Source organism: Oncorhynchus masou, chromosome 30 (assembly GCF_036934945.1).
Source record: "Oncorhynchus masou masou isolate Uvic2021 chromosome 30, UVic_Omas_1.1, whole genome shotgun sequence".
Lineage (NCBI taxonomy): Eukaryota > Metazoa > Chordata > Actinopteri > Salmoniformes > Salmonidae > Oncorhynchus > Oncorhynchus masou.
Window position 1 is genome coordinate 35515361 of NC_088241.1, and position 26267 is coordinate 35541627.

At 43.8% G+C, this 26267-nt stretch overlaps 1 protein-coding gene across 1 annotated transcript in view; it reads left to right on the forward strand.

Annotated features, from left to right (window-relative positions):
• The window catches only part of LOC135522582 (plexin domain-containing protein 2-like), a 171457-nt gene that overhangs the window by 114942 nt on the left and 30248 nt on the right, over positions 1-26267 (forward strand). Inside the window, exons 8-11 of the mRNA XM_064948983.1 lie at positions 8801-8896; positions 10620-10701; positions 23596-23656; positions 23983-24145. Of these exons, the coding sequence (XP_064805055.1) occupies positions 8801-8896; positions 10620-10701; positions 23596-23656; positions 23983-24145 (402 nt within the window). The remainder of the gene's footprint in view (positions 1-8800; positions 8897-10619; positions 10702-23595; positions 23657-23982; positions 24146-26267) is intronic.

A 26267-nucleotide genomic window follows, 5' to 3' on the forward strand; every position in this document is an offset into this window, starting at 1 on the left:
GGTTACTAGTCCAACACTCTAACCACTAGGCTACACTGCCACCCCGATAATAATAAGCCTGCACTTAGGTAAAACTGAGGCAACTATTTTTGGCTCCAAACCTAAATTGTGTAGGTTCCTCTGAAATCAGAGTGGAGCTAGGGGGTGAAGTGCTGACTACTAAAACCTCTGTTAGCTACCTGCGTTGCATCCTTGATGGAAGCTTGGGAGTTGTGAGCATGGTCACTGAAGTGCTAGGGAAAGCTAATGACAGGTCTAAGTTTTTGGCTAGAAAATCCAAGCTGCTTGATAAGGACTCCATGAGAGTGCCAGCCACTGCCCTCATTCAATGCCATTTTGACTACGCTAGGACATTTCAATATACATACTTTTTATGCCAGAGAATAACAAATGAGTTCCATGCAGTGGTGGGGATTGGGATATCACAGCAGGAATTCAGCTCAAAGTAGCCAGTAGACTCCTTTCAGAACCGGTGCATATATACTGAGATCATGTGACAGATCATGTGACACTTCGATTGCAAAACAGGTGGACTTTATTTAACTAATTATGTGACTTCTGAAGGTAATTGGTTGCACCAGATTTTGTTTAGGGGCTTCATAGCAAAGGGGTGAATACATATGCACGCAGGACTTTTCCATTTTTTCTTCTTTATAATGTTTTTAAACAAGTTTTTTTTTTTTTTTCATTTCACTTCACCAATTTGGACTATTTTGTGTATGTCCGTTACATGAAATCCAAATACACATCCATTTAAATTACAGGTTGTAATGCAACAAAATAGGAAAAATGGCAAGGTGGATGAGTACTTTTGCAAGGCACTGTATAGGGGATAGGATGCCATTTGGGATGCACCTAAATCTGCAACAGCACAGGGGGATCTGGTTCAGATGGCTACGTTGTGCTGAATTCCTGCTGTGATATCCCAATCCCCACCACTGCATGGAACTCATTTGTTATTCTCTGGCAAAAAAAGTATTTTTAAATGTAGATTATCTTTAAGGACTGGTTGTTCTTTTTTTTCACAGTTAGTATTGATCATGTCTAAAATCTTCACTGCAGTTTCTTGTGGTACTAAGAAAAAAAAGTTATGTATTTAGACTAGAGTGATTGCTTGGTGGCTTTAGCCTCCAGGTCTCAGAGCGTAACATAGGTAATCCCAAAAGGCACCCTATTCCCATATAGAGTGCACTATTTTAAGAAGAGCCCAGGCAGCTGGAGGGCTGAGTAATCAGTGTTGAGGGGGGAACTCATGCGAGTCAATAAGTGTTTCTGCTGCCAATTAACGCATATTTGTCACGCTCTTCTTCCTCCTCCTCTTACGAGGAGGAGTAGTAAGGATTGGAGGACCAAAGCGCAGCGTGATGTGAATACATTCTTTTAATGTAAGACGAAATAACACAAAGTACACAAAACAAACAAAATGAACATGACCGCTATCAACACAGAGTGCACCCACGCAACATCCATAGACATAGATAATCACCCACAAAATACTCCAGGAATATGGCTGCCTAGATATGGTTCCCAATCAGAGACAACAATAAACAGCTACCTCTAATTGAGATCCAATCTAGGCAACCATAGACATACAAAACCCCTAGACTGGTGGCAACCTCATAAACATACAAAAGCCCTAGACAGGAAAAACACATATAATCACCCATGTCACACCCTGACCTAACCAAAATAATAAAGAAAACAAAGAATACTAAGGTCAGGGCGTGACAATATTGGGCTGAGCACACACAGCTAGTGCAGCCGGAAAGGATCCCTCTAACCCTCTCCTTAAGCCACGCTCAAGTTGTGAAATGTAATATTTTATGCTAGCTAGCTAGCTATCTCCAGGCCATGGCGTTTGGGCCTGGCCTGTGCTGCATTGGCGGTAGCCGGGGGAAGATATGCTTGTACAGACAAGAGATTTAGCAGGTCAGGTGCTAGGCTTTTATTTAGCCACCCCCGGGATGGGCAGCCAGATGCACGGACAGCCAGACTCCCAGTCACCCTCATGCATTATTCTGATGAGGTTATCAAAACCAGAAGTGCCTCAGTCATTTTAATACCTGTCTGCCTGCTGACGTGCACTCTTACATCTGATCAGACTGTGTTTTCTTTTGCTAATTCACTGCGGAAGCTGTGGTACAATAGCTGGCCCACAATTTTCTCACCTCGTTATTATACAGTCAGAGCTCAGATAGAGGTCCTTGCGTTTTCATCATATCCATTCATTTTATGATATTGCTGAATTACCATGTCCAATGTCTGTATTTGTATTGTATTTTGGGGTGATTACGTAGATTTCAGGGAACAGATATTGGAGGTAATCTGCTCAAAGCTAGAGATCTCGCCGTGTGGTAGCGAGGATTCTGAATTAATGAGACGGTGAAATGAAAGCTGCATGATTGTTATGTTGATGGCAGGAAATAAACTGGCACGGAACTGTAGCTTTTCTATCAGCTGAGTGAGTAGGAAAAGAATAGTGAACTAACCTCACTGTCAGGGTCCTATGTGCTATTCTGTTCCAGACAGTAATTATTATTATCACTGTGCTGTTGGAACAGTATGTGTAATGAAAATCTACCTGCGCATCGATTATTTTCTTCCCCCCGGCCGTTTTGGACTCCATTGTTCCTATAGGCACACAGGCTCTGGCAATAAAGCACTATTCTGAATTTAGATTACCTCATCCCCTCAGTGGTTTTTAACTCATTGCACAAGGTCTCCATGTCACATTTCCATTGATTCTCATCCAACTTGCAAGGGTGAATGAATAAGAAATCATTTCCTGGTCTGGTATTCAGATTTTCATAATAGATCATTGTTATAAAGGAGTCTTCTTAGACGAAAATGTGCCATCTAGAACCCAAAAGGGTTATTTGGCTGTCCCCATAGGAGAACCCTTTTGGTATCAAGTAGAAGCCTTTTGGTTCTAGGTTCAATGTAGAACCCTTTCCACAGAGGGTTCTACATGGAACCAAAAAGGGTTCTCATATAGGGACAGCTAAAGAACCTTTTTCTAACCATTTTTTTCTAAGAGTGTAGGTGTGTACCAGACCAGTAGCCTATTATCCATTGTATTTCCATCTGGTGAGATATTGACTGGGCCAGTGCATTATTTTGTCTGTGCTTTTAATTAGATTATGGCCTAATTGATCTTTGTGTTCATAATTGATGTTACACTTCTGCAAAGCTCCTTTTGTTTGATGTACCGGAGCAGGGCAGCTAAATCTTCATTACCGCTTGTTGATGCTCAGGCTGAGACGGCCTGTATTTGCTGTAAATTAAAGCTTCCTCCCTCCCAGGCTATGGGGTGAAGTTTTCCCAATTTGCAATCCTAATCCTTAACTGTTTGAGGGAAATCCAAGATCAGCGTCTAGGGGCAATATAACCTCTTCCCATCGCCTGGAGGAAAACCGAGCCAGGCCACAGAGTCTAGACAGCCTGCCCACAGAGGAGCATTCCCAGGCAGGCAGACAGTGAGAGACCTCCCCTCCCTCATCCATGCTATCATTACACACTTTATAATCTCACTGCCTGTGGTCAGAGGAAGCCAGCCATAGGGAAGGCAAGGAGAGGGGTGGTATTCAGGGTAAAGGTAGCTGATACAGTAGCTAGCTAGACTTACTGTACGGTACCTTGCATTGGTCAGACGTTTTTGGTGCAGAAACAAAGCAAGAAACACACACAGTGACTGTTTTTCACACATTTTAATAGGGCATAACGTCTCTGTAGTTCTGTATTCTCACCTATATTAGAACAATGAATATTCATGGTTGTCTCAAATAGCACCTTATTCCCTATATAAGGCATTGCAAATAGTCTGCGTAGCCATTTGATTAGATGGAGTCTGATGGCTTGGGGTAAAAGCTATTTAGAAGCCTTTTAGACCGAGACTTGGCGCTCCGGTACCGCTTAACGTGCGGTAGCAGAGGGAACTGTCTATGACTAAGGTGGCTGGAGTCTTTGACAATTTTTAGGGCCTTCCTCTGACACCGACTGGTATAGAGGTCCTGGATGGCAGGAAGCTTGGCCCCGGTGATGTACTGGGCCATAAGCACTACTCACTGTCCAGGTGTGAAAGGGCAGAGTGGAGTACAATAGAGATTGTGTCATCTGTGGATCTGTTGGGGTGGTATGTAAATTGGAGTGGGTCTAGGGTTTCTGGGATAATGGTGTTGATGTGAGCCATGACCAGCTTTTCAAAGAATTTCATGGCTGCAGACGTGAGTGCTACAGGTCGGTAGTCATTTAGGCAGGTTACCTTAGTGTTCTTGGGCACAAGGACTATGGTGGTCTGCTTGAAACATGTTGGAATTACAGACTCAGACAGGGAGAGGTTGAAAATGTCAGTGAGAGACTTGCTAGTTGGTCAGCGCATGCTCGGAGTACGCATGCTGGTAACCCATCTGGCCCAGCGGCTGTGTGAATGTTGACCTGTTTAAAGGTCTTACATCGGTAGCGGTTGAAAATGTCAGTGAGACACTTGCCAGTTGGTCAGCGCATGCGCCTCTGGGCTGAGGGGCTCTGGCGCCTCTGGGCTGAGGGGCTCTGGCACCTCTGGGCTGAGGGGCTCTGGCACCTCTGTGATCACACAGTCGTCCGGAACATCTGATGCTCTCATGCATGTTTCAGTGTTACTTGCCTCGAATCAAGCATATGAGTTATTTAGCTCGTCTGGGTGGCTCGTATCACTGAGCAGCTCTCGGCTGTGCTTCCCTTTGTAGTCTGTAATAGTTTGCAAGCCCTGCAACATCCAATGAGCGTCGGAGCCGGTGTAGTACGATTCGATCTTATTCCTGTTTGTTGGATCGTCGGAGAGCATAGCGGGATATCTTATAAGCTTCCGGGTTAGAGTCCCGCTCCTTGAAAGTGTCAGCTCTACCCTTTAGCTCAGTGATATTGTTGCCTGTAATCCATGGCTTCTGGTTGGGATATGTACGTACAGTCACTGTGAGGCACTTGGCTCGATGCCCACTCTCGCCCGGCCGATACGCGGAGCTGGAATGTACCGCACCGGGCTATGCACCCGCACTGGGGACACCGTGCGCTTCACAGCATAACACGGTGCCTGCCCGGTCTCTCCAGCCCCCTGGTAAGCACAGAAAGTTGGCACAGGTCTCCTACCTGGCTTCGCCACACTTCCTGTGTGCCTCCCCCCAAGAAATGTTTTTTTTTACTCTCGGGCTTCCATCCACGCCGCCGTGCTGCCTCCTCATACCAGCGCCTCTCTGCCTTCTCCGCCTCCAGCTCTTCTTTGGGGCGGCGATATTCTCCAGGCTGTGCCCAGGGTCCTTTACCATCTAACTCATCCTTCCATGTCCATTCGTCCTCGCGCTGCTCCTGCTGCTGCCCGTTACCACGCCGCTTGGTCCTGTTGTGGTGGGTGATTCTGTAACGGTTTTCTTGAGTTGACGGAGAGGCGGACCAAAACGCAGCGTGGCTTCTATTCATGGTTCTTTAATGAATTAAACTATACATGAACAGACTAACAAAAACAAGAAATGTGAAAACCTAAAACAGCCCTATCTGGTGCAAACACAGAGACAGGAACAATCACCCACAAAACCCAACACCAAACAGGCTACCTAAATATGGTTCCCAATCAGAGACAATGACTAACACCTGCCTCTGATTGAGAACCATATCAGGCCAGACATAGAAATAGACAAACAAGACATCCAACATAGAATGCCCACTCAGATCACACCCTGACCAAACAAAACATAGAAACATACAAAGCAAACTATGGTCAGGGTGTGACAGTTTTTAATGTCTCGTTGGTAGAATATGTGTTTTCAGTTCGTCCCATTTATTTTCCCACGATTGAACGTTAGCTTGCAGTACGGATGTAAAAGGTTGATTAGTCACTCGCCGCCTGATCCACACAAGGCAACCCGATCTCTTTCTGCGAAATCTCATTTTCTTTCTTCAGCGAGTGACGGAGATGAGGCCCTGTTCGGGTGTTTGGAGTATATCCTTCCTGTCTGACTCATTGTAGAAAAATGATTTGTGCAATTCAAGGTGGGTAATCTCTGTTCTTATGTCCGGTAGCAGCCACATTATGTACAAAATAAGGTACAAACAATGCGGAAAAAAAATAAACATAGCACGGTTGGTTAAGAACCAATAAAATGGGAGCCATCTCCTCCGGCACCATCTTCCTAGTATGCACTATAGATCAAAATGGGACAAAACCCAAATGTTGTCTTGCTCAAAATATATCTTCATAAACAAAAAGGCACAGGGCGAACCCAAAGTGAAAAATATAAAGTACTCAGGAAAACAAGTAACATTTACAATGACCGACAAAGACAAATGGCAGAGGGGGTAAAAATACAGTGATAGAGTGGGGATTGGAACCAGGTGTGTGTAATGATGACGAGGCTGGTCCGGGGTTGATGAGTGAAGGACGTTCGCCAGCAGTAGGTTCGGCAGCAGCTAGAAGGCCGGCAACTCCAAACACCTGAGCTAGACAGGAGGGGGAGCCAAAGCGAAGGCTGGTGTGACGAAAAAAACATACTTTTCTTAGTATTTTTTACCTGTTATGGCTGCAATCCCCCTATCGGGATAAATGTCATCAACAACCGCTGACTAGCATAGCGCTACATACAATAAATATTACTATAAATATTTATATTCATGAAATCAATAGGAAAACACAGCTTAGCCTTTTGTTAATCTACCTGTCGTGTCAGATTTTGAATTTATGCTTTACAGGGAAAGCAATCCAAGTGTTTGTGTAAGTCTATCGATCACACGATAAAACATTAAGTACACCTAGCATCAGGTAGCTCGGTCACGAAAATCAGAAAAGCAATCAAATTAATCGTTTACCTTTGATCTTCGGATGTTTTCACTCACGAGACTCCCAGTTACACAACAAATGTTCCGTTTGTTCCATAAAGATGATTTTTATATCCAAAATACCTCAGTTTGTTTGTCGCGTTATGTTCAGAAATCCACAGGAAAGAGCGGTCACGACAACGCAGACAAAAATTCCAAATAGTTTCCATTATGTCCACAGAAACATGTCAAACGTTTTTTATAATCAATCCTCAGGTTGTTTTTAAAATATATAATCGCTAATATATCAACCGCAAATGTATTTCACAGTAGGAGAGGGGAAAACAATGCCTGTCCAAATTCTGTTGCGCAAGCAAAACTCATGTGAACACTTGATGCGATGTTATCGTTCTGGCTCATTTTTCTAAATAAAAGCCTGAAACTATGTCTGAGGACTGTTGACACCTTGAGGAAGCGATAGGAAAATCCAGCAAGGGGAGGCTATGGAACATGGAGTTTTCAAAATAGAAGCCACTTCCTGTTAAGATTTTCCTCAGGGTTTCGCCTGCAATATCAGTTCTGTTATACTCACAGACAACATTTTGACAGTTTTGGAAACTTTAGAGTGTTTTCTATCCAATACTACCAATAATATGCATATGTTAGCAACTGAGACTGAGGAGCTGGCCGTTTTCAATGGTCACCTTTTCATCCAAGCTACTCAATACTGCCCCTGCAGTCATATGAAGTTACAAGAACGTTTCATAAAGGTTTAAAAAAATAATCCAAATTGTTTGACATTGGGATTGTTCTCGAATTGTTCAGTGAACTTTAAGAAACAAGTATTTCAACACAACATTTCCTACAAGTTTCTGCATCTGCAGATGGATAACATCATAAGACAGACAGAATAGAATAGAATAGGGGATTTAGTGGTTTTAACATTACATTGGCAGTATCTTAATGCACACAAAAGGATACATGGCTTTCCTCTTAGATCAAAACTAATCCAAGCAGGCAAAATGTGTCCATTTCATATTGGTCATTGATGTAAGTGTGGATACAGTAAGTGCATATGATGAATGGGGGTTGCTAGGAGTTAAACTGATTGTTGTATATGTTCCACAGCCATGGCGCTGTGTATTGAATTTACATTCTCCAGCTCATTGCACATGAAAATGTGTGTATTATAGAATGTGTAATATATCGAACAATGTCATATGGCTTCATAAAATAATTATTGTCACTGATTTACTGTATAAACGTCCCATTGTATTCCAGGAATTTCAGTCACTTAACATTGATTTAGCGACACCAGATAAATTACTAGAATTAAGGTATAAACTAGCAAATCTGTTACATTTATGAGATTACAATGGTAGAGCTACAGTATGCCTTTACATGAATATATAATACTTTGAGCCTTTCTCCCTATGCATAGTGTACTGCAAAACCAAGTGGGCCATTTTACAGTGGGATTGAAAAAGCGTTTGAGTTATAGGGTCCAGGGAGGGACTGCTGTTCTTCCGCTTACCTTGCCTGGTTTCTCCTTCTGCAGATGACTCTAGTCACTGGCCTGCATCCCAAATAGCACCCTATTCTCGACATATTTCACTACTTTTGACCAAAGTGGGCCATGGTCAAAAGTAGTGCACTATATAGGGAATAGTGTGTCATTTGGGAAGTTGCCTGGAGGAACTGGGGGCTTTCAACAGGGACTCTGATTGATATCAGCTCTAGTGGGACATTGCTTCCCACCCAATTGCCAAGTGGCAGGCTCTCTGTTGGACACAAACTGAGAGAGGGAAAAATAAATAATAAATAAATGCTGTGGTAGCTCTCTTCCCTTATGGCCTGATTCTGCCTCTGTTCTCTTCTTATTTTTCTCTCGCTCTCTCACTCCCTTCTTTGGGGACAATTTGTCCTAGTTTCAGCTCTCTGAGGAAGATTTGTGACAGGTGTTTTCTCGCTCTCTCTCTCTCCTTCCTTCCCTCCCTCTCTCCCTCACCACATCCAGATGTTCGTCGGAGAACGATCTATGAGTACCATCGTGTGGAGCTGACAAAGACCAAAATCACCAACTCTACAGCAGTGGAGATGATGCCTCTACCGAGTAAGATGGATTCCTCTCAATAGACATGGCTCACGATATGATGTATGATAACACAAGTAGGCCCCCATGAACTAGTCTAGATTCTAGACCTTGTCATAGGTGAAATATAGAGGGGTCTGTTCAATGTCTGCCTAATAGATTTTTCCTCAGACTGTATCCCATCATTTCAGGGACACCTGTGTGTCAAACTCCTCTCTTTTGAGAATTATCTGTTTGCATTAGCAAACTACAACTTTCTAATGATCCACATATGGATATCTATGTTGGTTTTGACTTGTTCAGCTCTGGGCCCATATGTATCAGGCGTCTCAGAGTTGGTTTTCTAATTTCGCGTCAGTTGTTTAGCCTTTTAGATCACAATGCACAAGATAACATGGAGAAGGGAGACCTGATCCTGGATCAGCACTTCAATTCTGAGATGCTTGATAAATATGGCCCCGGTTTTGCATCATCAAATACAACATTCTAAGTTGAATTTTTACTTGTTAACATCTTGCAACGAGCAATCCCGTATCCGGGAGCGTAATTATAGCCTCAAGCTCATTACCATAACGCAACATTAACTATTTTTGAAAATCGCAAATGAAATGAAATAAATATATTGGCTCACATGCTTAGCCTTTTGTTAACAACTCTGTCATCTCAGATTTTCAAAATATGCTTTTCAACCATAGCTACACAAGCAATTGTGTAAGAGTATTGATAGCTATCATAGCATTAAGCCTAGCATTCAGCAGGCAACATTTTCACAAAAACAAGAAAAGCATTCAAATAAAATAATTTACCTTTGAAGAACTTCGGATGTTTTCAATGAGGAGACTCTCCGTTAGAGAGCAAATGTTCAGTTTTTCCAAAAAGATTATTTGTGTAGGAGAAATCGCTCCGTTTTGTTCATCACGTTTGGCTAAGAAAAAAAAACAGAAAATTCAGTCATTACAACGCCAAACTTTTTTCCAAATTAACTCCATAATATCGACAGAAACATGGCAAACGTTGTTTAGAATCAATCCTCAAGGTGTTTTTCACATATCTATTCGATGGTAAATCATTCGTGGCAGTTGCCTTTCTCTTCTGAACCAAATGGAAACGTGCATGCAGTTGGAGATTACGCAATAATTTTGACGGAGGACACCAGGCGGACACCTGGTAAATGTAGTCTCTTATGGTCAATCTTCCAATGATATGCCTACAAATATGTCACAATGCTGCAGACCCCTTGCGTAAACGACAGAAAGTGTAGGCTCATTCCTTGCGCATTCACAGCCATATAAGGAGACATTGGAACACAGCGCATTCAAAATCTGGGGCATTTCCTGTTTGAAATTTCATCTTGGTTTCGCCTGTAGCATCAGTTCTGTGGCATTCACAGATAATATCTTTGCATTTTTGGAAACGTCAGAGTGTTTTCTTTCCAAAGCTGTCAATTAAATGCACAGTCGAGCATCTTTTCGTGACAAAATATCTTGTTTAAAACGGGAACGTTTTTCATCCAAAAATGAAATACTGCCCCCAGAGGTTCAAGAGGTTAATTAAGAGCTCTGGACCAGTGTTGTGAGTCAGCAGACATGGGCGTGTTGTAACATATGTGTGTTGTAACATATGTGTGTTGTGACGTGTGTGTTGTAACATGTCAAATAAAATAAAGATGCATTTGTCACATGCGCCCAAATACAACAGGTGTGTTGCAACGTGTGTGTGTGTGTGTGTCGTTTTCCCTCCCTAGCGTGTCTCCAGTTCACCAGCTGTGACAGCTGCATCTCCTCCCAGATCAACTTCAACTGCAGCTGGTGCCACCTCCTTCGCAGGTCAGACACCCCTCTATACCCCTCTTGTCTTTGTCTCCATCTCAAATGGATCCCTACTACCTATGTGACGCGCTACTTTTGACCAGGGCCATTTGGGACACGGACCAATGTCTTTTTCTCTCTTCCATCCAACACTAAATCTTTCCATTTATCTCCCCCTCATTCTCCGTCGCACGCTCAGTCCCTCTGTCCTCCCTCTCCCTCATTCCAATGTTGCTATTATCTCTCGTCACTCAGTACCCCTGACATGTTAGGTAGCTACTGAGTGTGAGGTGTATGTATCGCATCTGGCTATCATATGGAGTCTGATCCTTCCCTTCCAGTGGACTATTCCCTCTGAGCTCAATTACGGCATCTGGAATGGCAACCTATTCCCTATATAGCGTGCTACTTTCGACAATAATCCCTGATCATAAATATAGTTCACTATAAAGGGAATCGCGTGCCAGTTGGAACGAAGTCAGTGAGTCCTGGTGATGCTCTGTTGGTTTCTCTTCCTGATGATGTGCAAAGGAAAGGCAGGTTGGATTAGCAGAGAGAGAGAAAAGCATGATATTCCACCCATTATTCTTGTTTTTGCGACCTAGACATCCGCTCTCTCACACCTACTCTGTCTCCCCCATCCCTCTCTCTCCCTTCTCTTCCCCCTTCCCATCAACCATTTGTCTTTCTCTTTCACACCCTCGCACAAAAAGTTAAATATTGGAGACCGTGTAAAATGTTATTGCACAAATGGTGTATCTCCTGCCTTGTGTGATGTGAACGATGTAAGTTTGGACAACATTGTGGGAGTGTTGTTGGGGCGTTGTTTCAGCGTTTGATCCAAGTTACAAGCCATGAGTTATCAAGTGCACTGAACAGTTCTGGGCCTCAGTTCTTGGAAAATGTCTGCGGAGTTAGCGGAAATGATGTGCTCAGTTGGACTACTATTACTCCCCTTCTCATACTGTATGTCTCTACACTTTGGCCACTTCCTATTCCCCACATAGTGCGCTACTTTTGTAAAAAAGTGTGCCATTTGTGAAGAAGCCTTTAAGTGGCTTATGCACCCATTATTGAATGACCCCACAGTTATTTTAAACATATCATTTATCCCTACAAGGGCCTCTGGGAATTTGTGAGGTGCCAAAAGGTCAGGGTTTAGCCTTTTCCTCTGTCTCCTCTCTCCATCAAACTATACTACAACTAATAATACAGTCATGTGTGTATACATTTTACTTACTGGTGGCCCTGGGAATCAAACCCATAATCCTGGCACTGTGAGCGCAATGCTCTACCAATTGAGCCATACAGGACCACAATTGCCAATCTACATGTATTCTGCATCCCGCAGAGCTGTGGAGACAATCTACACCTGAATTATAATGGCCTAATTATGCTGCCTTTTAATGAGATAGAAATGTGCGCGTGCTGCATCACGCGGTTGGGGCTCGCTCCATCCTTTGTATCCCTCAACAAAAAACTTCAATCGAAAAGGCAAACGAATGCACAGTTTAAACAAGCCAATTGAAATGCCTTGCAGCATTGTTGGGCCGCGGGTTAATGAAAGAGAGACACCTATGATTTTAGAGAACGGCTGTAATGAACTATATCTCCCTCTCCCTGGCTTTACTCTTTATTTTTTATCTGCCTTTCTGATTCTCTTTTACACCCCCTCCCCTCTCGCTCCCTTTCTCTCGCTCCCCCACTCTCTGGAAAGGTGAATGCTGGGTGTTTTCTCCCCCATTGCATTTCAGGCTAAATCAGCTTGTTGCTGCCTCTGATGTATGCAAGCTGAGTGCTGGGCTGGGTTGGACAATAAAAGGCGTGTTGGAGCTAATAAAGCATGCAAGGCATCGCTATGGACCAGCGACTGGCTGTGGTTGCCCATATTGCTGAGCGCTAATTTGGTGAGAAGAGGCGGTCGGTGCGGGATTTGTTTACAGTAATATCAAAATGACTGCCACCACATCAATGGTGGAAGAGGCTCCAAAGACGAAGATTGTTGCGTTTTAATAAGTTGTAGCCACACTGTATCTTATTCAATCACATTGCATCGTTTGTGGGAGATAGATTGTGTGCCGTGCCAAGAGTGTAATGATGGTCTCACCATTCCTACACACTCTGATAAGTAGCTCTAGCTTGCATAGCTCGCCCAGCTTGATCTAGCTCACCCAGCTTGCATAGGAATTGAAAAACTGTATGGTTGAAGGAGATGGAGGGGGGAGTGGCTAATAAGTCTGGCTGCACATCTGGCTGGCCGACTTACTGCGAATTGAGAAATTTATGTGACTCGACTCAACAAAATGAAGAAGAAACTGTATTACGAAGCCAAGATCAATGATATAAAGAATAATGGAGTAATTTAAATTAAATTATGGGCAGAAAGAGAAATTCAACTCCATCTTTCATTTAATCAGATGGCTCATTCGTCACAAAACCATTTGCTGTTGCCAATTATTTTAATGATTACTTCATTGGCAAACTGGGCAAACTTATGTAGGAAATGCCAACAACGAACAGTGAGCAAACGTATTTATGCATAAATAAAAATGAATAATGACAGAAAAGCATTGTAAGTTAGAATTTTGTTTAGTTTGGGAGAGGTGAAATAAATACATATATATAAATATTGCTATCGCTTCTGAGGATGTTAGCTGACTCTATAGCCACTCTTATATGTCAAAGCTTTAATCTGAACCTAGAGGAAAGTGTTATTCCTCAGTCCTGGAGTGAAGCCAAAGTCATTCCGTTAACCAAAGAATGGTAAAGTGGCCTTCACTGGTTCTAACAGCTGACGTATCAGCTTGCTGCCAGCTGTTAGTAAACTGTTGGAAAAAATTGTGTTTGACCAAATACACTGCTATTTCTCTGTAAACAAATTAATATATGTAATATATGTTAGAATAAGGCTACAATGTAACAAAATGTGGAAAAAGTAAAGGGGTCTGAATACTTTCCGAATGCACTATTGTCACGCCCTGACCACGAAGAGCCTTTTTATTTTCTATTTTGGTTAGGTCGGGGTGTGACTAGGGGGGGATCGCCTTCCTTTGCGGCAGACGCAAGGAGAAAAGGGAGGACAGCGACGACCCCGGGGTTTGCGGCAACAAGGAGAGCCCAAAAGACAGCCCAATTTTTTTTTTGTGGGGGAGGCATACGGGGTGGTCGGCGGCGCCAAGGGGTGAACCAGAGACAACCTGGGAGGAGATAGAGAGGTGGTCGAGAGTACCAGAGCCCGCCTGGGAGTCGATGGAACAGTGCGAGGAAGGATACCGGAGAATGGAGTTGGCGAGGAGAATGCGGCAACGCAGGCGTTTGGAGGAGCGTGTCACCAGTCCGGTGCAATCTGTGCCGGACCCACGCATCAGGCCTCCAGTGCGCCTCCCCAGTCCGGTACGTCCTGTGCCTGCTCCCCGCACTCGCCCTAAGGTGCGTGTCACCAGTCCAGTGCCACCTGTGCCGGCTCCATGCACAAGGCCTCCAGTGCGCCTCCCCAGTCCGGTACGTCCTGTGCCTGCTCCCCGCACTCGCCCTGAGGTGCATGTCACCAGTCCGGTGCCACCTGTGCCGGCTCCATGCACAAGGCCTCCAGTGCGCCTCCCAAGTCCGGTATGTCCTGTGCCTGCTCCCCGCACTCGCCCTGAAGTGAGTGCGGAATCATCATATCGAAAATCTTTTCCCCACTATTTTGCAACCTGTATGGCGCCGCAGTCAAAGTTTGGTTCTCAAGTAAAACAGATGTATATATAATTATATTTTTTTGTGGGTGGGGATTTAAAAAAGGGCAGACAAACAAGTTCTCTACCTTCTTCACGTGACTCCTCCATTTTTTTGCTGTAATGCCGCAATCAGTTGGTTGTAATTTTGGATAGGGCAAACAATAATGTTTCAACCGGACAATTCCTCTGTCTTTAGAAATGAAAAGGAACACAGCTACCTCTCACAGCCATGCGCATGATTTAGCTCATGGCATTCTGCCAGACACCTGACTCAAACAGCTCTCATTCGCTCCCCCTTCACAGTAGAAGCCTGAAACAAGGTTCTAAAAACGGTTGACAATTACTATATTACTATATTTGAATGTAAACATATTATTTGTAAACATAATATTTGTTCTGTCTTTTCTGGAGGATGAATTTGAAATTTCCACCACCTTTGTTTAAGAAAGGGCAATATTTTGAAAAAGGTTACATTTTCAATGGAAAAATACAGTCTTTGGGACTGGGGGGCAGTATTGAGTAGCTTGGATAATAATAGATTTTGATAGAAAACACTCTGAAGTTTCTAAAACTGTTTGAATGATGTCTGTGAGTATAACAACTCATATGGCAGGCAAAAACCTGAGACAAAATACACCAGGAAGTTGGAAATGTGAGGTTTTTAGGTTTTCAAGTCTTTGCCTATCCAATATACAGTGTCTATGGTGTCATATTGCAATTCCTAAAGCTTCCACTAGATGTCAACCGTTTTTAGAACCTTGTTTCAGGCTTCTACTGTGAAGGGGGAGCGAATGAGAGCTGTTTGAGTCAGGTGTCTGGCAGAATGCCATGAGCTAAATCATGCGCATGGCTGTGAGAGGTAGCTGTGTTCCTTTTCATTTCTAAAGACAGAGGAATTGTCCGGTTGAAACATTATTGAAGATTTATGATAAAAACATCCTAAAGATTGATTCTACACATCGTTTGACATGTTTCGACAAACTGTAATATAACTTTTTAAACTTTTTGTCGGAACTAAGCGATCACGCATTGAGCATTTGGATTACTGGGCTAAATGCGTGAACAAAAGGAGGTATTTGCACATAAATTATGGACTTTATTGAGCAAAACAAACATTTATTGTGGAACTGGGATTCCTGGGAATGCATTCCGATCAAGCTCATCAAAGGTAAGTGAATATTTATAACGCTATATCTGACTTTTCTGACACCTCTCCTTTTTTGTGGCATTTTGTAGGAATTTTAATTATGGGATTTCTGTTTTGAATTTGGCGCCCTCCAATTTCACTGGTACTGTCCCACATATCCCAGAGAAGCGGATGCGATGCCTGTACAGGCATCAAAATCAGCAAAATTCCAGAGCGCCAACTAATAGTACTCGATACAAATCAAACTTTCATTAAAAAACACACATACAAGGTACTCAATTAAAGCCACACTCGTTGTGAATCTAGCCAACATGTCAGATTTGTAAAATGCTTTTCGGCGAAAGCATGAGAAGCTATTATCTGATAGCATGCAGCCCCCAGAAACACACGAAGGGAACGTAAACAAAGAAATTAGCGTAGCCGGCGCTTTTTTATTTTTATTTTTTATTTTCACCTTTATTTAACCAGGTAGGCTAGTTGAGAACAAGTTCTCATTTACAACTGCGACCTGGCCAAGATAAAGCATAGCAGTGTGAACAGACAACACAGAGTTACACATGGAGTAAACAATTAACAAGTCAATAACACAGTAGAAAAAAAGGGGAGTCTATATACAATGTGTGCAAAAGGCATGAGGAGGTAGGCGAATAATTACAATATTGCAGATTAACACTGGATTGATAAATGATCATGTACAGGTAGAGATATTGGTGTGCAAAAGAGCAGAAAAGTAAATAAATAAAAACTGTGGGGATGAGGTAGGTGAAAATGGGTGGGCTATTTACCAATAGATTATGTACAGCTGCAGCGATCGGTTAGCTGCTCAGATAGCTGATGTTTGAAGTTGGTGAGGGAGATAAAGGTCTCCAACTTCAGCGATTTTTGCAATTCGTTCCAGTCACAGGCAGCAGAGTACTGGAACGAAAGGCGGCCGAATGAGGTGTTGGCTTTAGGGATGATCAGTGAGATACACCTGCTGGAGCGCGTGCTATGGATGGGTGTTGCCATCGTGACCAGTGAACTGAAATAAGGCGGAGCTTTACCTAGCATGGCCTTGTAGACGACCTGGAGCCAGTGGGTCTTGCGACGAATATGTAGCGAGGGCCAGCCGACTAGAGCATACAAGTCGCAGTGGTGGGTAGTATAAGGTGCTTTAGTGACAAAACGGATGGCACTGTGATAAACTGCATCCAGTTTGCTGAGAAGAGTGTTGGAAGCAATTTTGTAGATGACATCGCCGAAGTCGAGGATCGGTAGGATAGTCAGTTTTACTAGGTTAAGCTTGGCAGCGTGAGTGAAGGAGGCTTTGTTACGGAATAGAAAGCCGACTCTTGATTTGATTTTCGATTGGAGATGTTTGATATGGGTCTGGAAGGAGAGTTTGCAGTCTAGCCAGACACCTAGGTACTTATAGGTGTCCACATATTCAAGGTCGGAACCATCCAGTGTGGTGATGCTAGTCGGGCAAGCGGGTGCAGGCAGCGATCGGTTGAAAAGCATGCATTTGGTTTTACTAGCGCTTAAGTGCAGTTGGAGGCCACGGAAGGAGTGTTGTATGGCATTGAAGCTCGTTTGGAGGTTAGATAGCACAGTGTCCAATGACGGGCCGAAAGTATATAGAATGGTGTCGTCTGCGTAGAGGTGGATCAGGGAATCGCCCGCAGCAAGAGCAACATCATTGATATATACAGAGAAAAGAGTCGGCCCGAGAATTGAACCCTGTGGCACCCCCATAGAGACTGCCAGAGGACCGGACAGCATGCCCTCCGATTTGACACACTGAACTCTGTCTGCAAAGTAATTGGTGAACCAGGCAAGGCAGTCATCCGAAAAACCGAGGCTACTGAGTCTGCCGATAAGAATATGGTGATTGACAGAGTCGAAAGCCTTGGCAAGGTCGATGAAGACGGCTGCACAGTACTGTCTTTTATCGATGGCGGTTATGATGTCGTTTAGTACCTTGAGTGTGGCTGAGGTGCACCCGTGACCGGCTCGGAAACCAGATTGCATAGCGGAGAAGTTACGGTGGGATTCGAGATAGTCAGTGACCTGTTTGTTGACTTGGCTTTCGAAGACCTTAGATAGGCAAGGCAGAATGGATATAGGTCTGTAACAGTTTGGGTCCAGGGTGTCTCCCCCTTTGAAGAGGGGGATGACTGCGGCAGCTTTCCAATCCTTGGGGATCTCAGACGATATGAAAGAGAGGTTGAACAGGCTGGTAATAGGGGTTGCGACAATGGCGGCGGATAGTTTCAGAAATAGAGGGTCCAGATTGTCAAGCCCAGCTGATTTATACGGGTCCAGGTTTTGCAGCTCTTTCAGAACATCTGCTATCTGGATTTGGGTAAAGGAGAACCTGGAGAGGCTTGGGCGAGGAGCTGCGGGGGGGCCGGAGCTGTTGGTCGAGGTTGGAGTAGCCAGGCGGAAGGCATGGCCAGCCGTTGAGAAATGCTTGTTGAAGTTTTCAATAATGATGGATTTGTCGGTGGTGACCGTGTTCCCTAGCCTCAGTGCAGTGGGCAGCTGGGAGGAGGTGCTCTTGTTCTCCATGGACTTCACAGTGTCCCAGAACTTTTTGGAGTTGGAGCTACAGGATGCAAACTTCTGCCTGAAGAAGCTGGCCTTAGCTTTCCTGACTGACTGCGTGTATTGGTTCCGGACTTCCCTGAACAGTTGCATATCGCGGGGACTGTTCGATGCTATTGCAGTCCGCCACAGGATGTTTTTGTGCTGGTCGAGGGCAGTCAGGTCTGGAGGGAACCAAGGGCTATATCTGTTCTTAGTTCTGCATTTTTTGAACGGAGCATGCTTATCTAAAATGGTGAGGAAGTTACTCTTAAAGAATGACCAGGCATCCTCAACTGACGGGATGAGGTCAATGTCCTTCCAGGGTACCCGGGCCAGGTCGATTAGAAAGGCCTGCTCACAGAAGTGTTTTAGGGAGCGTTTGACAGTGAGGAGGGGTGGTCGTTTGAATGCGGCTCCGTAGCGGATACAGGCAATGAGGCAGTGGTCGCTGAGATCCTGATTGAAGACAGCGGAGGTGTATTTGGAGGGCCAGTTGGTCAGGATGACGTCTATGAGGGTGCCCTTGCTTACAGAGTTAGGATTGTACCTGGTGGGTTCCTTGATGATTTGTGTGAGATTGAGGGCATCTAGCTTAGATTGTAGGACTGCCGGGGTGTTAAGCATATCCCAGTTTAGGTCACCTAACAGAACAAACTCTGAAGCTAGATGGGGGCAATCAATTCACAAATGGTGTCCAGGGCACAGCTGGGAGCTGAGGGGGTCGGTAGCAGGCGGCAACAGTGAGCGACTTATTTCTGGAGAGAGTAATTTTCAGAATTAGTAGTTCGAACTGTTTGGGTATGGACCTGGAAAGTATGACATTACTTTGCAGGCTATCTCTGCAGTAGACTGCAACTCCTCCCCCTTTGGCAGTTCTATCTTGACGGAAGATGTTATAGTTGGGTATGGAAATCTCAGAATTTTTGGTGGCCTTCCTGAGCCAGGACTCAGACACGGCAAGGACATCAGGGTTAGCAGAGTGTGCTAAAGCGGTGAGTAAAACAAACTTAGGGAGGAGGCTTCTGATGTTGACATGCATGAAACCAAGGCTTTTTCGATCACAGAAGTCAACAAATGAGGGTGCCTGGGGACATGCAGGGCCTGGGTTTTCCTCCACATCACCCGCGGAACAGAGAAGGAGTAGTATGAGGGTGCGGCTAAAGGCTATCAAAACTGGTCGCCTAGAGCATTGGGGACAGAGAATAAGAGGAGCAGGTTTCTGGGCATGGTAGAATATATTCAGGGCATAATGCGCAGACAGGGGTATGGTGGGGTGCAGGTACAGCGGAGGTAAGCCCAGGCACTGGGTGATGATGAGAGAGGTTGTATCTCTGGACATGCTAGTTGTAATGGGTGAGGTCACCGCATGTGTGGGAGGTGGGACAAAGGAGGTATCAAGGGTATGAAGAGTGGAACTAGGCGCTCCATTGTGAACTAAAACAATGAAAACTAACCTGAACAACAGTATACAAGGCATATTGACATTTGAGAGAGACATACAGCGAGGCATACAGTAATCACAGGTGTTGAATTGGGAAAGCTAGCTTAAACAGTAGGTGAGACAACAACAGCTAATCAGCTAGCACAACAACAGCAGGTAAAATGGCGTTGACTAGGCAATGGGGCCGACAGATAAAACATAAACAAGCAGAATGAGGTACCGTGATTAATGGACAGTCCAGCGTGCATCAGCTATGTAGCCAGGTGATCAGTGTCCAGGGGGCAGGGAAGCTGGATTAGTGAGTGTTATCCAGGTTAAAAAAAACTAACAATGACTAAATAGCTTGTAGCTAGTTAGCTAGTTAGCTTCTGGAGGTTCTTGAGTGTGTTCTAAAAATTAACAATAATAGCGATTCCGTATCACATTGGGTGAGGCAGGTTACCGGAAGGTATAAACAAATTAAAAATCGGAAAGAGATAATAGAGTAAATATGGGTCCAGTGAGTGTTTGGGACGAGGCGATTCAGACGGTTAGCAGGCCTGTGCTAACAATAGACCGATAGACCGGTCGTGGGTCTGGGTAATTGTAGCCCAGGAGTATGCTACGGTGGTAGGTATTGTAGCCCAGGAGTATCCTACGGAGGTAGCACAGGTGCTCTGGCGGGGCTAGCTTCAGGCTAAGTGGGTGGAAGCGCTAGCCAGCAGTAATCGTCCGGGGTTGCGGTTTAGCTAAATAACTAGTTGTGAAGATCCAGATGTTCTGTTTGCGGCGGGAATCCGGGGGTAAAAAAATAAATAGGTCCGTTATGCTCTGGTTAGAGTCGCGTGAGCTTTTTGTGCTAAAGGTTAGCTGATGACCGGTTAGCTGAAGACCGCTAGCATAGCTGGTAGTTAGCTGGCTAGCTTCAGTTGAGGGGTTCCGGTTCCATAGTAAATATAAGTACTAAATACTTTAGGAAAAAAGAAAAATAGCTACATTGGGTGAGGCGGATTGAAGGAGAGTATTTGGAAGCTGAGGTTTAGCGAAATATGCGAAGAAAAAATATGTAAAAACGAAAAAGGACGAAATATACACGGGACAAGGGACACGACACGTCTTACTGCTATGCCATCTTACACAAAACGCAGAAATAAAATATAAAACATTCATTACCTTTGACGAGCTTCTTTGTTGGCACTCCAATATGTCCCATAAACATCACAATTGGGTCGTTTTATTTTGATTAAATCGGTCCATATATACCCAAAATGTCCATTTATGAACACCGTGAAATCCAGGAAAAAAGTCACGATTCCCAACGCAACGTCATTTTTTAAAATTAAAAAAGTTGCCTATAAACTTTGACAAAACACTACAAACTACTTTTGTAATCCAACTTTAGGTATTAGTAAACATTAATAAACGATCAAATTGATCACGGAGAGATCTGTATTCAATAGCTACAAGTTTGGAAATCGTGTCGAAGTTTGCCACTTTCATTACTTCCTCTGGGAGGCTTCATGACAGGATGTGCCTATTACTCAGATGACCAAGGATTTAGCTGCATTGAATTCACAACACTGGCGACATCGTGTGGAAGCTGTAGGAACTGCAAGCCCAGTCGCATCTAATATAGCAATAGACAATAAAGAGACTGGCGGATGGATTTTTTCTTAGTCGATTTTGTGATCAGGTTTCCTTGCGATTTTGACCACGGAACTTGTTCTGTTATAGTCACAGACACCATTAAAGCAGTTCTAGAAACTTCAGAGTGTTTTCTATGCACACATACTAATCATATGCATATACTATATTCCTGGCATGACTAGCAGGACGTTGAAATGTTGTGCGATTTTTAACAAAAAACTGCGAAAATTCGCAGCATCCTTAAGAGGTTTTTAACTGAAAATCCAATTTGAAATATAGGTTTGATAATAATCCAAACATTTGGCATTGAATCGTATACACTGAGTGTACAAAACATTAGGAACACCTGCTCTTTCAATGAATGACTGACCAGGTGAAACCAGGTGACATCTATGATCCCTTATTGATGTCAGTTGTTAAATCCACTTCAATCAGTGTAGATGAAGGGGAGGAGATAGGTTAAAGAAGGATTTCTATGCCTTGAGACAATTGAGACATGGATTGTGTATGTGTTTCATTCAGAGGGTGAAAGGGCAAGACAAAAGTGTTTTGAACAGGGTATGGTAGTAGGTGCCAGGCACACCAGTTTGGGTCAAGAACTGCAACTGTGCTAGGGTTTTTTTACGCTTCCCATGTGTAACAGCAAGTGTCCATCACCCAAAGGACATCCAGCCAATTTGACACAACTGTGGCAAACATTGGAGTCAACATGAGCCAGCATCCATGTGGAATGCTTCGACGCCTTGTAGAGTCCATGCCCGGATGAATTGAGGCTGTTCTGAGGGCAAAAGGGGGTGTAATTCAATACCAGGGAAGTGTTCCTAATGTTTTCTACCCTTAGTGTATTTGGTTTCAACAAATGTAGTATTTTTCAATTGAGAAAATCTAACTCATTTCCTTGTTACCAGTTGAGGCAATTTTTGGGGGTTGATCCAAAGACTCATTTTTGTAGTGTTCAAGAGAAACCAATGCATCTTTTAAACACAGTATAGAAATGCATCCTCTGTACCGTGAAAGAGGGGTGAGAAAACGAAGACAGAGCTAAAATCTTTTCCAGATGTATACATTTCTATTCAAATGAGGCATCTCAACCTATTTATAATTAGCAGTGTGGTGTCTGAGTGGATGTTGGAAGGAAGGTCTGGTATGCATTCCAAATGGAACCCTATATAGTGCCCTACTTTTGATTAGGACTCATAGGGGAATGGGTTGCCATTTGGGACGCAGTTGGTCTCAAGAGGCTGGATGGCATTGAGGTTAAACCTAAATGGGAAAGGATCTGGAGGGACTGGCTGGACCTGTGTTGTGATATCCTGTCTCCGACTCTCTCCCTCTCTCCTTTCGCTTCTCCCAGGAAAACATAGGGAAAACGAGGTGGATTTACCGGAGGAATCTGTCTCGACTGATTGGACAGATGATTTTACAGCCAAAAACTGTGAAATCCGGGGACTGATTAGAGAGCAGAGAGAGATGGAAATGGACTCCTCTTCTTCCTCCACACGGAGAGCTTTGCCATAATAATATCCACCATGCAGGGCTAATGGGAGTTATAGGATCTGATGAGAATAAGGATGGATGATAACCCGGCCTGTCTGCCTGCCTGGCAATGGTAGCTTGTGGGTGGAGATTTGTAATAAATTAAATGATATCAAACACATGGAAACTTAAGTACCTTCCCATCTATTCCATTCCAGCCGTTATGAGCCCATCGTGTGATATCTCCGCCAACCAGCCGCCACTGCTCCATGTCGATTAGATTTGGTGGGTTTATGCTATTGTGTTTGTAGTCTTGCAGGTTTTTGTGAGGTGTATGAAATTGGCTTACCACTTCAGAGTATCAGACGAGAGAGAGAGAGAGAGAGAGAGAGAGAGAGAGAACCTCCCCTCTGTGTCAAAATCGAAAGAGAGAGGAGAAGAAAAGAGAGTGATAGGGAAGGGTGAGATATTAGTCATTATGATCTGTGAACAAGAGGAAGAATGAGCAGTTGCCCCTGATCAAAGGCTAGCCCACAGAGTTTATTCATCGCCTCGGGTTAGGAGGCGTGATACAGGCATTACCTATTCTCCCTCATCCACCTTTTCCCTTTCCCATTTCCTTTCACCCCCTCCACCAACCCCTGTACTCTGAGCAGTTTGACCCGGTGAACTTCCTCTTCACAAATCCCACCCATATTCTACTAATCATGGGCTGTTCCCCCTTTGGACTTACTGTATTTTGGACTCCCAGAAAGGTGGGGGGTCTGATTGGATTATTTTGGTTTCATGTAACATCTGCAGGTCTACAGAGCTGGATGTATCTGTTAGTATAATTTATCCAATCCATCTTTGATTGCGGTTTATCCTTTTTAGTGATGCATGTCTAGAGTTCAGGTTCCTAAGCTCTTTCAGAATATCCTCTCATCTGGTTTCAGGTGTTCCAGTGGGTTTGACCGCCATCGGCAGGACTGGGTTGATAACAGCTGTCCTGATGAGGTGAATATCATCCTGGCTGATGGAAATGACTAGATTTCTATTATGAATAGAGAGTGAGTGGGTATATGGTGGGATGTGTGCGTGCGTGTGTGTGTACGTGTGCATCTGCTGTAATGTTTTTTCTGTGTGGCTGCCAGGTTGATGGATGCTCTGGTCTGCTACATGCAGGGGGAAAGGGATTCCTCAGTTACTCCTCTCACGATCTAACAATCTAACTATCTAACTAACTAACTAACTACCTATCCGTCTCTCACTCTCTCTTATTTGAAAAGTACCAGTATTTCTACCTTGCATGAGAAAAAGGACTCTTGTATGCTGTCTTGCAGACCAAAGACAAAAGCTGTGATATCATCAGCACCACACAACTCGATCCATTCATCACCACGTTAGTTGCCAAAACAACAGGCCAGAGCAGAAGCCGAGGAGAGACCACCACAGCCGGAGCATCCTCGTCCACATCCCGACCCCCAACCAGCGTCCCCACTGAAGGTAAGACAACTAACATATGCCCCAAAGCAGACAACTCCAACCAGTGTCTTGAGTACTGGTCAGGTCACATGGTGAGGAAAAACTATGTCTTGCTCAGTTGGCACAATACAAGTTTTTGTTATTTTTTTATTTAATCTTTCTTTCACTAGGCAAGTCAGTTAAGAACATATTCTTATTTACAATGACGGCCTACCAAAAGGCAAAAGGCCTCCTGCGGGGACGGGGGCTGGGATTTAAAATAAAAAATAAAATATAAATATAGGACAAAACACACATCACGACAAGAGAGACAACACAACACTAAATAAAGATAGACCGAAGACAACAACACAGCATGGCAGCAACCCAACATGACAACAACATGGTGGCAACACAACATGGCAGCAGCACAACATATGGTACAAATATTATTGGGCACAGACAACAGCACAAAGGGCAAGAAGGTAGAGACAACAATACATCACGCAAAGCAGCTACAGTTGTCAGTAAGTGTCCATGATTGAGTCTTTGAATGAAGAGATTGAGATAAAACTGTCCAGTTTGAGTGTTTGTTGCAGCCCGTTCCAGTCACCAGCTGCAGCAAACTGAAAAGACGAGCGTCCCAGGGACGTGTGTGCTTTGGGGACCTTTAACAGAATGTGACTTTGCAGAACAGGTGTTGTATGTGGAGGATGAGGGCTGCAGTAGGTATCTCAGATAGGGGGGGAGTGAGGCCTAAGAGGGTTTTATATATAATTAAGCAACAATACATGAGACTAGTGCTGGGCGGTGACTCTATGTTTGATAATGGTATTTCAATGTTTAGTTTGTTAATTGTGATACGCAACTCTGGCGCGTGCAATGTCCGTTTTTATAGTTTACTCCATTTGCTACTTGAGTCATCTTTCTCCCTCTCCTCCTGCTGTATGCCATTAACTATCCCAAGCCCTGCCCTATGTGTCATGCATAGGTGTAATAGGTGGCAGGGAAGTCAGGCGCAGGAGAGTCAAACTGAGTGTAAAATGGAGTCTTTTAATAAAGTTCCACGAGTATGCTCCATAACAATAAATGTACAAACAAACCAAACATGGGTATGAGGACCCGACGCGCACCTATGCAACAATCACACTATACTGACAATAAAACAATCTCTGACAAAGACATGAGGGGAAACAGATGGTTAAATACACAACAGGTAATGAATGGGATTGAAAACAGGTGTGTGGAAAGACAAGACAAAACCAATGGAAAATGAAAAAAGGATCAATGATGGCTAGAAGACCGGTGACGTCGAACGCCGAGCACCGCCCGAACAAGGAGAGGCAACGACTTCGGCAGAAGTCGTGACACTATGTCACTCAAGGAAAGAGCAGTTGCTCGACGGCACATTCTTGCCGTTCACTCTGCATGTTCAGATGGATGCAACAAGATGTTGGAGACATGCTGATTTCCACAAGCGTTTCTATAATTACGCTATAAGTTTGTGTATCTTACTGTCTACAAACTACGGTCTGCTAGTTTGTCTTTTCTTAGCAAGTTGATGCTAAAATAAATTGTGTTAGTCGCTAATTCTACTCAATCGCTAGTTAGCTGGCTAGCTAGCTTGCTAAATTTACTGAGTCAGAGCAAACATAGCTAGCTAGTTAACCTCTTGAAACTCCCCATCCCGGATCCGGGATTGTGACTAAGCCTCAGGCTCATTAGCATAACGCAACGTTAACGATTTCTGAAAATCGCAAATAAAATTTAAATAATGCGTTTGCTCTCAAGCTTAGCCTTTTCTTAACAACACTGTCATCTCAGATTTTCAAAATATGCTTTTGAACCATAGAAATTGACTAATTTGTGTAAGAGTATGCAAAGCTAGCATAGCATTTTGTGTAGCATGTAGCACGCAACATTTTCACAAAAGCCAGATAACCAAATAAATAAAATCATTTACCTTTGAAGAGCTTCTGATGTTTTCAATGAGGAGACTCCCAGCCACATACCAGATGCGCAGTGTTTCCTGAAAGCGTCTGTGTGTAGGAGAAATCGTTCCGTTTTCTACATTGCGCCTGGCTACCGAAACGAACCGAAAATGCAGTCACCTACAACGTGAAACTTTTTCCGGATTAACTACATAATATCGACCGAAACATGG